Source organism: Chiloscyllium plagiosum, unplaced genomic scaffold (assembly GCF_037043375.1).
Source record: "Chiloscyllium plagiosum isolate Xiang-an unplaced genomic scaffold, Cpla_swu_hap1 HiC_scaffold_1, whole genome shotgun sequence".
NCBI classification, from domain to species: Eukaryota; Metazoa; Chordata; class Chondrichthyes; order Orectolobiformes; family Hemiscylliidae; genus Chiloscyllium; species Chiloscyllium plagiosum.
Genome location: NW_028270139.1, coordinates 52,942,750 through 52,959,449, shown reverse-complemented (window position 1 = coordinate 52,959,449; position 16,700 = coordinate 52,942,750). Strand labels below are relative to the sequence as shown.

General features: G+C 38.4%; 1 protein-coding gene across 2 annotated transcripts in view; it reads left to right on the top strand.

Annotated features, from left to right (window-relative positions):
• Positions 1-16,700, top strand: part of adgra3 (adhesion G protein-coupled receptor A3) — a 132,211-nt gene that overhangs the window by 79,832 nt on the left and 35,679 nt on the right. Inside the window, exons 5-11 of one of the 2 annotated variants that reach the window (XM_043694002.2) lie at positions 3,213-3,284; positions 5,519-5,590; positions 7,960-8,120; positions 10,346-10,559; positions 11,320-11,484; positions 13,121-13,322; positions 15,493-15,642. In XM_043694002.2, the coding sequence (XP_043549937.1) occupies positions 3,213-3,284; positions 5,519-5,590; positions 7,960-8,120; positions 10,346-10,559; positions 11,320-11,484; positions 13,121-13,322; positions 15,493-15,642 (1,036 nt within the window). Of the gene's footprint in view, positions 1-3,212; positions 3,285-5,518; positions 5,591-7,885; positions 8,121-10,345; positions 10,560-11,319; positions 11,485-13,120; positions 13,323-15,492; positions 15,643-16,700 lie in introns of those variants that run through there. The other variant, XM_087986809.1, reaches the window with a different exon arrangement.

Here is a 16,700-nt window from a genome sequence, read left to right as displayed (position 1 = left end):
TCAGGAAGTCAATGTCACAAACAGACCTCTGCATAGTCTGTACAGAAGAAAAGCAATTAGCAGGATTGCTGATAGGGAGGGTGGAAGGAAGGAAATGGTGGTGGTAGGAAATTGATTGGTGAGGGATGGAATAGCAGATGAATGAGGGGGATGGGTGCCAGGAGAATAAATGCATGCTTTGGGTGGGTGGGTTGGAAAGTGGGTATGTCAGGTCCAGAGGGCATGAGAGTCTGGATTGCCGGGGTGGGGGGTGGTGGTGCAGCTCTCATTTGGTGGCTGGCTGCGTGCGTGTTAGGTTTTGGTTTGCTGTTACCCAGGAGTTAGAGTGGGATTATAATCATAGAGTCATAGAGTTATACAGCATGCAAACAGAACCTTCGGTTCAATGTGATGACCAGACATCTCAATCTGACCAATCCTATTTGTCAGCATTTGGCCCATATCCGTCTGAATCCTTCCTCTTCAAGTATCCATACAGTTGCTTTTAAATATTGTATTTGTACCCACCTCCACCACTTCATCTGGCAGTTTGTTCCATATATACACCATTTTCTGCATGAAACAGTTGCCCCTTGGGTTCCTTTTTAATCTTTCCCCTCTCACCTTAAACCTATGCCCTCTAGTTTTGCACTTGTCTACTCTGGAAAAAAGATCTTGGCTATTTGCTCTATCCATACCTGTCATGATTTTGTAAAGCTCTATAAGGTCACCCCTCAGCCTCTGACACTTTGGAGGGGAAAAGCCCCAGCCTGTTCAGCCTCTCCCTATAGCTCAAACTCTCCAATCCCAGCAACATCTTTGTAAATCTGTTCTGAACCCTCTCCAGTTTAACAAAAATCTCCCTCTAGCAAGGAGACCAGAATTTAACATTGTATTCTAAAAGTGGCCTCACTGATGTCCTGTACAGCTGCAAAATGACATTCTAACTCCTACATTCAGTGCATTGACCAATGAAGGCAAGTATGCCAAATGCAGCCTTAACCAGCCTGTCCAACTGCAACTCCACTTTCAAGGAACTATGCACCTGCACCCCAGATCTCTTTACTTGGCGACACTCCCCAGGGCCCTACAACTAATCTGTATGAGTCCTGCCCTGATTTGCCTTTCAAAAACGCAACACCTCAGATTTATCTAAATTAAATTCCATCTGCTACTCCTTAATCCATTGGCCTGATCAAGATCCTGTTGTACTCTGACATCATCTTCTTTACTGTCCACTGCAGCTCTAATTTTGATGTCATCTGAAAACTTACTAATCATTCCTCCTATATTCATGTCAAAATCATTTATATAAATGACGAAAAGCAGTGGACCCAGCACCGATCCTTGCGACTGGTCACAGGCCTAGAGTCTGAAAAACAACCCTCCACCACCACCGTCTGTCTCCTACCTTCAAGCCACTTTTGTATCCAATTCCTCTAACCTTTCCTTGATAACTATTAAGCATAAGTAAATCAGAACATTTTGAATTTTCAAGATTTAAGTAAATATTTGGAGGATGCCAGGCACAAGGAAATTGTCCAGCAGACTTTTCAGTTTCTTGGAGAATTTCCTTGGGATTGCCTAAATTCGGATATCTTACATTCAACTCCCGTCTGCACTTCTGCAATGACTATTTGGCTGTGTGAATGCATGGGCCAATTCTCAATCTTCCCCAGTGTCTCTCTATCATTCATAGGTTTCAGTATGAGTTTATTTCTACGTTCCAAACCCCAACATCTACATAGTTCAGTGGCATCTAAGCCAATTTGCTTAATGTGAGAGACTGAATGCTACATACATTGAAATCCTTTCATGTTGTGCACCTTCTCACAACAGTTCTGTAAAAGAGAGACTTGATGCAAGTTCTACATCAGGATTTAAGACATTTCCTTCAGACATCAAAAGCTACAATCAGGAAAATGTAGCCAGTAGTACTGATGGCAACTTTGAGAGTGTTATTTGGTCTTAATTTTCTGTAGCGACTGAAATCCAAATGACATATGAGAATTCACATGAAAAGAGCTACTATTTGGTAGAATGTGAAGATCACACCTTGGGTTGTCAGAAAGTCTGTATTCTCAGATCTGCCTTCAGGTCTCTTTGCAAGGTCATTCTACAGAAAGAATGAAACTGATGTGTAGTGTGTGGCAAGTGCTCAGAATGAGACTGCAGCAGAGATGAAAAGTAATAAGGGGAGACACAGAAAAGAAAGAAAGAGACTACATGAAACAAAATTTGCGAATTAACATGTCAAAATTGAAGAAACTATGGGTATACTGAAATGAAGAAAACCACAGATGATAGCTATGCAGAATGAGGGGAGTTAACCTCTGGGCATTTTGATCTGTACAATGTGCTGATAACTCACCTATCCGCCATGTAACTGGAAATGCTGATTCCAGCAAATTAAAATCAACCAAGAGAGAATAACAGGCTACCAAAGGAGAGGAAAAGAAAAGTTATATTTTGTTCATGAATATCCTTATTCACCCAGTTAACTAAGATTGCTGTCTTTCTCTGAGCACTCCAATTAATAAACACACTGCTGCCTGCTTAAGTTGCTGTTACTCATTTGTTTTCTTCTACACAAGTAAAGGTGTAGCGAGCTAGGTTTTGCAAAGACCAAATTAACTGATTGACCAATTAAACTTTTTTTTATGCAAGTGTAAATTTTTAAAAATGAACATTGTGTGCTATTGTTTGAGCAATGCAAAGCAGTTCCAACCCACCTGAGCAAATAGATCAGACACCGGTTAAAATGGAACTCGTAACAATGCAAGCATTCCCTCAGGTGCTCAGATTCTGGAGAAGGGTTTGAATCCACTGACTCAACTGAGAGTGAACTGTGAATGAAATTAATGGTTGTTGAGTAAATAAACACTAATAGTTATGATCATGGAGACATTATTAACCTACCAATTTTCATCCTTTTAGTGGTGGTCAGAGATTGGTGTTATACACATGCAGAGTCTTTGGGTCCTGGATCTTGGTGGCTTTACTGTAAAAGTTAAAACATCACTACGTGGGAAAAGCGTAAAATCTGTCACATTCCAAATCATGATGATCCTGGATGTCTCTGAGCATCTGGCTTGCAGTTTAGTGGAGTCCAACAAAGAAAAAGAAGATGCTATATGGGTGTTGGATTTCACAAATTACAGAGTCTGGAAAAATGAAACAAGATTCACCTACTGTATCTAGGAACCAGTTTAACATAAGTTTTTCTCTTACAGGGATTTATCTAACAACAGGATAGGCTGTCTAAATGGGGAAATATTCAGAGGCATCTCAAATCTTATCCGATTGTAAGTTATCAGCCAAGTCAATTTACCTTTTTTCTTTAAAATAGCATAATATTTGATATTTTTTATTCTGTCATTCCATACATTCCATCTAATTATGTTGAACTACATAAAAAATACTCCCTGGAAAGAGGCCGTTCATCCCAACCACACTCATACTCAACGCATGTCTCATCTCCTTCAAACTTAACAAATGTTATGAGCCTAACCCTCTTTTCTTTTTTCCCTAGTGTGCTTCTCTAGCATCATCTTAAGTTTATCCATATTATGAATGCCAACTATTCCCTGTAGTAGGGAGTTCCATATATTTCTATACTAGTGAAAGAAGTTCAATCTAAATTTAATTTCTTGGTTATAATTCACATCCTCTAGTTTTACTCTTCTGCTATAACAGGAAAAATGAGGCTGAATTTTCAAAGCCCCTGAATAATGACAGCAGTGGATTGGTCAAGTGGCCAAACATGGCAAGATTGGAGAAATGAAGTTCTCAACTTCAAGAAAACAAATGCAATTTTGCTCCCAAAGTTTGAATAGTGAGATGAGAATCTCGTTAGTGAGCAGCCAAAAGGCCCATTTGTTTGTATTAAGATCTTATTACCCCATTTGCTTCATTTTATGCTGTGGCAGAAACAAGGTGGTGACAATTCCTGACATGAAAATCAGAGTGGATAGCTGACTCCAGCATCGCCAGCACACCCCAATATCTCGTACTCAATGAATAGCAACCACTTGCATAACCTCCAACCTGTCCACAGAGGTTGACACCAGTCTCTCCACACCATCATAGCACATTTCCATCTCACTTACCATGCAGCTTCTACTACAGTGCTGCATTTTGGAGTGCACTGACACCTTACATTGAAATGGTGCAGCCAGGCTGCATTTCATGAGTGTATCTCAGGACTCCTTGCTTGCCCTCTTAATGCTTTGTATGGACTTGGATGCTCACAGTATTGCCTTTGCCTCATCTTGTCTTGCCTTGATTGAATGCAGACACAAAGTGAGGTAACTTGTCCTTGTTGCCAGCAGTGATCAGTCAAGAGGGAGGATCAAGTTACTTTATAGCATTGTGTTACATCAGTATCAACATTTGCAACATGCCAGCAGCCTACATAGCAAACACTGAATGTGCTTCATCAAATGCCGTGTCTGAAAGTCTAAGGGGAGTAAGTACTCTGTCATGTTAGTGCACTGTTACCAGTCAGGGTGTATCAGCAAAGTAAGTCAAGGGCATCATCTGATCTTCGTCCAGGTGCTTAGACACAGACAGTTGGACAGCTGGGGTAGTCAGGGGTTCCCTAACATTTCTGTCTGGGTAATGTGCCAAGATTAATCTTGTGCCATGCAACCTGACAGGAGATTAGTGGTAAGTGAATCAGAGAGCTGCACAGGGATCAGTCAGGAGTCTGGTCATTCATCGTCAGGGCTGTCATTTCAAGTAAGTCAAGGGGTAGACCACAGTCACCACTGAACAACAATAAAATGTAATGCTATGCTGGGCATTGAGGAAAGAGTAGTACTCCGTTAGGGTTCAAACATGGAATGGGTGCGAAGGATGGATTCCAAGTTTGTCTTGATTCTTGTAACTGCAGTTACTAATGAATTAATAACATAGCTACAACTGGAAAGTCACAGTAACTTTGTGAATGCGTGAGCTTTGATTTGCAATGAAGTGTCACAGTGCCACCTGTGTGTCCTCAGAAGCTGTTCTTTTACATTTCCCTCCCATTATGTGTACTGTGAAGGGCTATTATTGGCTGGCAGTGACTAATGTGGTGCACATTTGCGCCTTAAGTATGACGCAGGTGGTGGAAATCACAGAATGTTTTGCAAGTGGCAAGGACTTTTGCCACTGGTGAGTGTACAGTTTGATGCTTGTGATACAGGGTAGAGGTGAGCAGCAGAGAATTGCATGAAAAACTTGCTGGTGCTCATGGAGAGAAACCAGCAGTGAAATTTACCAAAATTGGCCCTTGGGCATTTTTTGGTAAATTGCAGCCCACTTCTGTTGAAATGTTTTAAGTACAGTACCTCTAACACCCCACAGCTTTTTTGTTTGTTTATGTTGTTAATCTTTTCTTTGCAGTCTGTTATCCTTGTAAATGTGTTATGTGTTCTGTCCAGTGCCTCCATATCCTTTGTTCTTTTTATTTTAGTGTTTAAATTGTTCATGTAAATTGTAAAGAACAGTTAATGAAGTAGTACAGGTTTTCCAGAACAGATTTCCTTTTTTTCAGAAACCTTTCAGGAAACTTGTTTTCTACATTAACACAAGGGACGTTTGAAAACCTTCTGTCACTGAAATACATGTAAGTGATAAGTTAAGTTTATTTAATTCTTGGCTGTTTTCTCAATTTCTGACCGTTGTAACGACATTTATTTTTCTCTACATTTTCTATATCAAAAACTGTTCTTAATTTAAAGAAAAGAGGCTATGCTGAAGTATTGGATTTAATGTGACCAACTATAATTTTTTTTACAATCGATGTATAAAGTTAATAAATAAGGAGAGATACTTAACACATTTTGCTCATTTACTTGGTCCACAAAATAAGCAAAAGTTCACTACTTTGTCTTCAAAAATATGTTAAGTATCCCTTATTGATAAACAATAATTTTAGATTAAATTCCCTGCAGTGTGCAAACAGGCCCTTTGGCCCAACAGGTTCACACTGACCTTCCAAAGAGTAACCCACCCAGACCCATTTTCCCTCTTGCTAATGCACCTTATACTATGGCTAATTCACCTGACCTGCACATCTTTGGACTGTGGGAGGAAACCCACACAGACAGGGGGAGAATATGCAAACTCCATACAGACACTCGCCCAAGGCTGGAATTGAACCCAGGTTCCTGGTGCTATGAAGCAGCAGTGCTAACCACTCAACCACTGTGCCACCATAATTCAAACCACATGGTAGAATTTCTGTGTAGGTTCTTCTGATATATCTCTGTAATCTTGGTGGAAGAATAACAGAATTTCCAATTATTCGCACAGTGGTGCTTTAATGTCATTTCCTCTTGGTCTTCTAATAAAGTCATATTGGATGGTCAAAATATTGCATTTCCTTTTATATTTATCAAAGCAAATTTGAGAGGGAATGTCTAAAAGTGAAATTGTTGTTTATCCACTTCAGGATGTGTGTGGCGAAAGAACTGTTAGTTGCCCTTATATTGCTTCCAAAATAGATGTTCTCTGCTTTGTGCTGGAATATATTTATGATTTTTCTTTTCTGCATTATCAATGTCATTAACCTTAACCTCTATGTCACACAGAATTATAATGCAGAAGACAAACAGGCAAACTAGTTCCATGTTTCTGTGTTCTTTTATGTCAGTCACTTAAGGTTACAGAAGATATCCTGGGTGTGATTCTCACAATTTACTTTCAACGCCAAAGCATTTTGAACCAGATTTTCCTACAGCCAGACAATTGTTCTTCAGATGGAATTTGCACCCAAGAATCCTGAAGAATTCCCACTGTAGAACACTGCAAAGAAATCACTCAGGAAGCTGAACTTTCAGCTACAACCATTCAGAAGTCTCCATTTAGATCTGAGACTTCAGAAGGTTCCAGTGAAATTTTGTAAATTATTTACTCTGGAAAAGTTAGACTATTACGTACTTAGTTTATGTACTAAAGCAACCCCATATTGAGCATGCACACTCTAACTGTACCTCCCCAACTCACTTACACCCACCAGTCCCTGGTTTGACGCTTCTTGGGACCCAGCCCCACTTTTCTCCAGCCAGACAACATCCCCCCCCGACCTCCTGCCAGAGCTGAAAAGATCCAAGCCAACCTGAAAAGCCCTGTGACCAGACCTGGCCCTACCCAATGAACTCCTTCAATTGGACTCAACCTTTTCTCATTCGTCACATCTTTACCCTAACAACTGCATCTCTTACCTTTAACTCTGGCACTACTCAGCTAGCACCCTATCCTCCCAATACTCCCAACATAACAGTTAACAAATATATCTACCATTTAATAGCTGCTGTCAGCGTGTACATTTCAGAAATTGGGAACTGACTGCTGTGAAAAGCTCACTTCCGAAGGAGCTCTGATTGGAATCATCTCTCAGAAATCTGGAGCCCTACTGTTTTTTTTTAAATTTCCACTACTAGTAACCTCTGCCTTTGTCTCTGTTTAGTACTCCTTAACGTCCCACTCCTATTGACTATTTTAGTTAATGAATCCAACTTAATTCTGTGACTGCCAAATCATGCAGGTAATACAGCAAAGGTTTAATACATGAGCAAAATCCAGTATCATATTATTATTAAAATCTTTGGTCATGTAAAATGCTCTCATGTTTATTTTCTTGAATTCTCAGTTGTCACAAAATTTAGATAACTTGCATGCATTTAGGACTGGTTTTATGTCTTTTGTTCAAATACTTTCAATTTATTTTAAATATATTTCATTGGCTTTATTTCATTTTTCACTAAAGCCACCAGTTTCAGATGATGAATTGGAAAATATTATTATAAATATTGTTAAAAAGTTTAAAATTGATTTCAGTAACTGTTGTGCGTTTATCAGACATGTTTTGGATGCCTTTTTTGATCATGTTTATCTCTGGATTTTATTACTATTATAGTTTTTTGAGAGAACAATCTTGGTAAAGAAAAAATATTTGGAAACAAAGCACTTCTGTTTTGCTTTTGTTGTCAGAGAATTTCAGACTGAATATCTCCTGTGTGATTGCAACTTACGTTGGATGATTCAGTGGATAAAGACTAAAAATATAACTTTACGAGAAACTAAATGTGCCTTCCCAAAGTCTTTACATGGTCAGCTTATAACAAATGTTCATAAAGAACATCTTTCTTGTGGTAAGAATTTCAGATTCACCTTTATACTCATTGTAGTAGTCTTAGCAATGTCTACCAGAATTCCAATCATCCAGGCAAAAGTTGGCTGACTGCTGGTCATTGAACTCTGTATTCTAGTCATGACATGTAACACCTGATCTGGTCATTTCCTCTGCCCTGCATTCTTCTTTCCAGCTCTACCATTTCTTGCTCTTTTCCTTCCAAAGATAACCAGGTGCTTAAATTTTTTGTGTATCCAAAGAATATGTAATATCTTCTCCCTCATTATTCAAGACCTAATTCTCCATGTCTTGAGTTACAAAAAAAACCTGAAATCAATACCAAAGGAAGTAATGGATGGAAAAAAAATGCCAAGGCTGTGGGGTCACTGGCTGCCCACCATAGCAACAGAGAATTTGGAGCAAGTGTAGGCCATTCAGCCCTTTGAACCTGCTCACCATTCAATTGTGTTCATGGCTGATCATCCACCTGAGTATCCTGTTTCTGCTTTCTCCCCATAACTTTTAGTCTCTTTAACCCTAAGGACTATATCTAACTCCTTCTTGAAAATATTCAATGTATTGGCCTCAACCACTTTCTGTGGCAGAGAATTCCCTGGTTCACCACTCTCTGGCTGAATACATTTCTCCTCGTCTCAATCCTGAATGGCTTGCCCTGTATCATTAAGTAAGCAAGCAGGAGGCTGGAAGAACTTAACAAACCAGGTAGCATCAGGAGGTGGAGAAGGACTTCTCAACCTTGGAATACAGCATCTGCAGTTTTTTTGTCTTTGCCCTGTATCCTTAGGCTGGGGCCCCTGGTTCTGAACATATTGGCCATCAGGAACATCCTTCCTGCATTTACTCTATCTATTCCTGTTAGCATTTTTCAGGTTTATGAGACCCCCTCCTCATTTTTCTGAACTCCAATGAGTATAGTCCTAACCAATCCATTCTCTCTTCATAAGTCAGCCCTGCCATCCCCAGAATCACTCTGATTTTGTTGTAATCTCTCTATAGCCAGAACATTCTTCCTCCGATAAGGAAACAAAAAAACTGTACAAAGTATTCCGGGTGTACTCTCACCAAAGCCTTCTACATTTGAAACAAGGTGTTTCTGCTCCTGTACTCATGTCATTATGAAGGCCAACATACCATTTGTCATCTTCACGACCTGTTGCACCAGCATGCACCATTCGAGGCTAGGCACTGGAGCTGGTAATAGAATATCCTATAAAGCAAACACAATAGTGCTGTACTCTCCTGGGAGAGTAATTATGTTGAGCAAGCACTGGCACCAATTATATTCATGAAGCTAAGCTAAAAAGAAATAATTAAGAACAGCAGTCAATAATGAGACCTCTGCAAAGCCAAATTAAAATTGAGTGCAAGAGAAATTCGATTGGTCTGGTATCATCTGTGGACAGTCTCAGACTTGAAACATTAACTATGTTTCCTTCTCATAGAACAAAAGAACTAGGAGCCAAAATAGGCAATTCAGTCCCTCAAGCCTGCTCGTGGCTGATCTCATTTGAACTTTTCCTGCCCACTCTCCATAGGCCTTAAACTTGTTACCAATTTAAAAATCTGTCAATCTCCTCCTTAAAATTACTCACTGAACCAGTATCCAGAGTCTGCCAGACATGCACACCCCTGCCAATGATGGCAGCCCAACAGCTATTTTTCACTGCCAGGGAGTGTTAATTACCTGGAAGAGGAGCCTCTCCTTAATCAGGCAGCAGACCCATCAGCTCTGTAGTCCCAGCAATGCCAAAATCAGTTGTGGCCAGGACTGAATCTACAAAGAATTCCCAGATTATAAGTTGAGGACCAGAAAAGTGCAAGGAGCAGCCAGGAATGGACGCATCTTGTGAGGTGCCCAATATATTTCACCCTTACCAATCTGAGGCCAAGGTAGGATGAGCTGCCAGGCTGCAGCTCCTCTCACACTCCTGAACTTCTCCCATCAGGTTCAATTGGAGCGAGGGATGGTGAGAGCCAGCTTGTGCCTCACTTGTTCCTGTAAAATTCTGGTTAGAATGAGGTGTGTAGAAAGGAGTCAAGGTTAGCTGCGGAATCTTACAGCCATCCTGATTCCTACCTGCAAACCAGGGAATGTAAAATAATGTCGATGATGTTTGTTTATTTCTTTTTTAAAATGAATGGATCATTACTGTAGTCTGTCAGGTAACTGAAGTCTATTCTTATTAAACTGAGTTTAATTTCAACTAATTTTTATTATTGCAGATGTTCCTCTTGAACTACCATCCTTTCAGATGACCCCTTCCCATCGGCAGGTGGTGTTTGAGGGTGATAGTCTCCCTTTTCAGTGTATGGTTTCTTACATTGACCAGGACATGGAAGTGCTCTGGTATCAGGATGGAAAGCTCGTGGAAACTGATGAATCCCAAGGAATCTTTGTTGAAAAAAATGTGCTACACAATTGTTCTTTTATTGCAAGGTAATAGCTTACCTAATTTGCAAGTTAGCATTCAGAGTAAGAGCGATTGTTGCCCTAATTATGATGTGTATATGGGATAAACGTACATCATTTCCTATATTTGAAACATTCTAAAACATTCTTCTTTTCATAAAGGCTACATGTTCTGATTTTTATGAAGGTCAGTTTAGTGTTTGCTTTTAATTGTCTTTTCATTTCTTTATTCAGCTGTTTTATTTCAAGATGTTGAAGACATAAGACACTAGTATTTGCATACTTCATGCAATCTTTGTACCATTCCATAAATCTCCTAATATTTTCTCAAGCAAATGTTATTAATGCAGAAGATATAATTTTTTCTTTAAAATTTCAGGTCTCCAAGAAAATGTAATTTACGTCAATTAATTCACTTTTAGTTAAACTTGTTCTCCTTCCAACATTTAAGGCACAATACTAGATTTTCAACAACATGTATTTTTTATACTCAAAAGATTAAGCTGCTTACAAATTTGGTATTGCTTCAAAAGCTTTTTTTTCTCTTTTCATTGTTTCAAATTTAGAGAAATGCCATTTATTACTGAGTGCTAAGCATTAAACCATTTCAAAATTGTGTTAATGGTTGCTGAATATCATATATTTGTACTGAGAACATCTTGCAGCTATTGATGCAGCTATTAACACCAAGATGAAGCATTCTGTTTTTCAAAATACAATTTTATACTAACTCTGTATGTCTTCCTATGTTTCTGTTGAATAGTAATGTAACTATTTCTGAATGCAGTACTCTAATTATCTCAAATGTCCAAATGAGTTCCACTGGAAGTTGGGAATGCCATGTCCAAACTAAACGTGGAAACAGAACTAAACAGGTTGATGTAGTTGTCTTGGAAAGCTCGGCAAAATACTGCCCGCCAGAGATGGTGATGAATAACAAAGGGGATTTCAGGTAGTGAACTTAAGTAAAGTAAAAGCTTCTTCATGGAAGATTAGCAATATGTTCTTTGCTGTGATGTCCTTTTCTCAATAGACTTAATGTCTAAAAAAAAAAGTATGTTTATAATATGATACAGTAACTCATACTGTAATGATTACGGTTGATAAATTTACAATGATAGAATTGCAGGATGCAAGGCAATAATGAGATATGCTGCATATTTGAAAACTACTCTCCGAATGTGATCTTTATTAAATATTTACTTCAATTTTAATTTAATTCACCCACTTTGTTAATATGTAACTACTCGATGTTCCAGTAGTTGATGAAGCATTTCCCTTGCTCAGTTTTTTTTGTTGCATTTGGCATTTCTTACCCACATAGGTAACTATAAGATACATGGCACTTATTGCACAGAAAATATGAGGAGTACATTGTAAAAGCTTCAAAATAGAGTAGGCATAGGTTCAGGGTTCTGCAAGGTTTGGTGCCAGTACCTTAGCTGTTTAGAATTTATTAAACTGATGTGGATGAAGCAACACAAGATATGGTTGTAGAATAAGGTTTGGGGAATTTAAGCAACTGATGACTGAAGACGGTGGAAACAATGTGGAGCTATCCTTTAGCAATGTCATGAAAGACCAATTTTGTTGAAGCTTTAATTAGTTATTCAAATCATTAAAAACTGCTGCATTTCTAAACACTCAAAGATACTAGCAGTAAAGATGTGTCAGTTCTCTGATATTGCAGTGGCAGAACTGTTGGAAATCAGAAACAAAAACAAAAACAGAAATTGCTGGAAAATCTTAGCAGGTCTGGCAGCATCTATGGAGAGAAATCAGAGTCAACGTTTCAGGTTTAGTGTCTTCTTCAAAAGGGTTTCTGGATTCAAAACACCAACTGTGATTTCTCTCCGCAGTATGTACAAAAAAATGTAGGTGAGTTAAGTGAGTGGGCAAATAGTGTATAATATGGGAAAATGTGAAATTGCCCTTTTTGGCAGGAAGAATAAAGTAAGAAATATATGATCTGAATGATGAAAGTTTTCAGAGCTATGAGATCTGAAGGTCTTTGTGCTGAAACTGCAGCAGGCAGATACAATGAGTAATTAGGAGAACTAATAGAATGTTGGAATCTATCATGAGGGGAATTGAATACAAAATTAGAGAGATTTGTTTCAGTTACGTACCGGCAAGACTTCACCTGGAGAACTTTACATTGTATTGGTCACCCTAGTTAGGGAAGGATATAATGCTTTGGAGACAGTTTAGAGAACTTTCATCAGACTAATCTTGGTATGAGAGGATTGTCTAATGAGGAAACATTGGACTGGCTAGACTTGTCTTGAACTGGGTCACTGGATCCAAAGCATTAACTTTGATTTCTCTTCATAGATGCTGCCAGGCCAACTGAGCTTTTCCAGCAACCTCTGCTTTTTGTTTCTGATTTACAGCCTCCACAGTTCTTTTGATTTTGTTTGGGATTTAGTTTAGCCCTGCTGTAGTGTACTTCATTATGAGTAGGAATAGACAAGTACTGTTAACAACATTTCAACTGTCTTAGTTTTAGTTTTTAAAACTTTGTGTGAAAACTAAACCATTCATTTCTATTTGTGGTTGATAGATTGGAATAATTTTCTTACACATAGGTGGCCTCGTACATTGGCTGGTATCACTGCGTACCTGCTCTGTACCCGTTATTCTGCTGGCACTGGCATATACCCTGGTGGTTCTCAGGATGAAAAGAAGGCTTGGCGCAAATGTGACAGAGGAGGATTTTGGTCTGATGACAATTATTCTCGCTGTCAATATGCAAACGATGTTACACGTGTGCTTTACATGTTTAACCAGGTATACACCAATTCATATCTCTTGCTGTAGATACATGCCAAATGAAGTTGATACATGAAATCATTTTTTAAAATTAAATAGAGCCATGTTATTTATTTTAGGAATGTAGCACTGCACATGATGCGTAATAAAGTAGAATTTAATTGCTAAGCTTCACTCACCATTGCATGTTATTGATTCTGTTATTATTCTTATTCATTATTCTTATCTCTTTCCAATGTTCTAAGGTTACTGACTACACCAGAAATTTGAGCAAGCAGCTTGATCTGATATATGATACTTGTTAGACCTAAGATGGGCTATTGTGTACAGTATTGGGCACAACATTATAAGAAGGCTGTAAATGCATTAGACAGGATGCAGAAGTAAATGGTACAAGGAATAAGAAATGTTAGCAATGATGATCAATTAAAGAAGTTTCAGACTGTTCTTCTTGGAGAGAGAAAAAACTAGGAGGAGATCTGATAGGCATTTCCAAAATCGTGATGGAGTACATATTGAGAAACTGTCCCTTCTCATAAAAGAATCAGGAACCAGAGAGCACAGGTTTAAAGTGACTTGCAAAATAAGCAAAAATGATGTGAGAAACATCTTTTTCACATACCAGTGTTTGGGGTATGGAAGTGTGGTTGTAGAGGTTCAATTGACCCATTCATTCAGTAAGGTGTTAGATGATTGTTCGGATGGAAATAAATTGCTAGGGTCTGGAGAGAAAGCAGGAAATTGGCAATAGGTAATGATCCTTATTTGAAGACCAGGTGCAGACACAGTGGGGCTGAATGGCCTCCTCCTTCTGAGATTTTGTGACTTACATACATAACCTGGACTCTAATTCGTATTACCAGACATTCATCTCATTGATATTGTTATAAAGTGGAGGTTGACACTGCACTCCCCACCCTGCCCCCTCCCCCCCCCCCCCCCCCCTCCGCAACCAAAAGCAAAATGTCCACAAAGGAGCCCTATATTCTGTGAAAAGCATGTGCAAAGTGGTGTAACCTGCTTCTCAGTGAATTGTAGTGGTTAAATAAAATAAATCCCTGATACTTTAAAATCAACAAGTAACAATTTATTTATTTATTTAACTCTAACAGTGAACCACTTAACCAAACTATTAACAAATCCCTTCTAACTACTAACTATTTCCGAAGAAAACAAGATTCCAAATGTATGCTGTTCCAATGAATATATGTCCTACTTGTATGTTAAAATAAATAAAATTTAGTCTCTCAAAACAAGAATGTTCTGTGCCTTCTCCATCAATTCTTTTGTCAGGAATATTGATAGTTTTTCCGTTGGTACCATTATTATTTAGATGGTATTTTTTCTAAGACATGGATGAGGCTATGAGAGCTAGCAATTCTCTCTTGAGAGCTCAGAGTCATTAATCCTGACAGGTGGCAGCTTGTTCTGTGGTCTTTGTCCAACTGCCCTGTTCTTTTATACCCTTGATGACATATTAATATTTCTTACAATAGGCTTGGTCCTATGTTGTCAAAACCATCATATTTAAGTACCTGGTTCAAATTGATTGGCTAAATTCAAAACAGCTGGTAAAAACATTTAGCAGCCTGGCCTGCTAAATGTATGGCCTTTCAATACAAATGTTTTAGTTTGGACTCTGTGTACCTGCAAACAGACATCCGTTTTAAATCTCCAAGCACTGAAAAAACACCTTTTAAAGGGACCAAGCAGTGCTTTTCCCCTTAGCATTTTACAACTTTATAAACCCCAAATTCTAACTTTCTGCCTCCCAATCTCCAATTACTCTACCCAACTTCGCAACAATATATGTAAGAATGGCACTGATATTATTTTGCATAATAGTTAGTGAATAGCAATCCATGATGTAGATCGAGTGGAAAAAAATCTGGCAAGATAGTAAGACTGTATAAATGCAAGAACTTATTTTTACAATGCACAATAAATCTGTGAGATAAGATGCAATGAAATCTTGAAACTTTTCTTCTTGATGTATTTGCTGTTTACGAACACTTCTGTGTTTTGGATGTTGTATATTAAGGGTAATGTCTGTGGATTCATATAAAATCTTCATGAATTGTTTATCCCAGTTAGTTAATTGTTTATCTCAGCCAGCTCACTGTTACAATAAATTTTCTTCGACTGTGTCTACCAGCAGTACTATCACCTTTTAATTTTAAATAAACAGATGCCTTTAAATCTGACAAATGCTGTGGCAACAGCACGGCAACTTCTGGCTTACACTGTGGAAGCTGCAAATTTTTCTGATAAGATGGATGTCATCTTTGTGGCTGAAATGATTGAAAAGTTTGATAGATTTGCAGAAAAATACAAAGAGGTGAGTTTTGTGGTTATTATTTAAATATGCTTTGACTTGACGTTAAGCATTTCTGCCTCCAAATGTTTTTATCATATTTATGGAAGTAATTTTTTTGTCTGGTGAATGGATTGGAGTTCAAACACAAAAAACGCTTCTGATCCATGTATAGAATGAAAGGTTGCTGAGTAAAAGTCTTTTCCAATTTGTTTGACCATTTTAACTTAAATCTCATATGATCAGATTTGTTGCTCTTTGAACATGATTGACAGTCTCTGTTGTACTTTCATTGACTATGCCTATGTAAAGTTAAAGTCACCATAGTCTTATCAGACTATAGGGTTGCTCTCTCTCACTAGAGACAACTGACTGGTGATGGTTTAACCTGAGGGTCACCAAACGTCAGGCAAGCGGAGATGTTGAGAAGGAGGGTCCTTCATGATAAGTGTGGGACATTGTATAATTTAAAAGTACTTGATTCAAAGAGAAGAGACCCAGAGACAGGGCCATAGAAACAAAAATAAGCTGTTTTGCATCCTGAGCTTGTTTCACCATTCACTGTGTACATGCTTTTTCTGTGGCTTAATTGTAAGTACCCTGTGTTTGTTTTATATTTTTTCATTTCATCTTAACTAAATGTATTAGTGATGACTGCTGTAAAATTCACAATTTACCCAACATTAACTACTGTTTGTGGTAGAGTGTTTCAAACTGTTGCCAGCCAAGAGATGTTCCATCATACTAATAATTTGGGCCTTGTTGGTGATGGACAGGCTTTGAGGACTCTGGAGATGAGCTACTGTCTGCAGTAATCCAAGCCTCTGACCTGCTATTGTAGCCATTGTCTTTATATGGCTAGTCCAGTTCAGCTTCTGATCAGTGGTAATTTCCAAGATGTTTATTGTGGGGACTCAGCATGATAAATGTTAAGGCTGATGGTTAGATTCTCTCTTGTTGGATATGGTCATTGCCTGGCATTTGTGTGGCACAAATTTTACTTTCCACTGGTCAATCAAAGCTTGTATGTTGTCCAGGTTTTGTGTATTGAACTGGATTGTTTCAGTTGTTGAGGTGTTGCA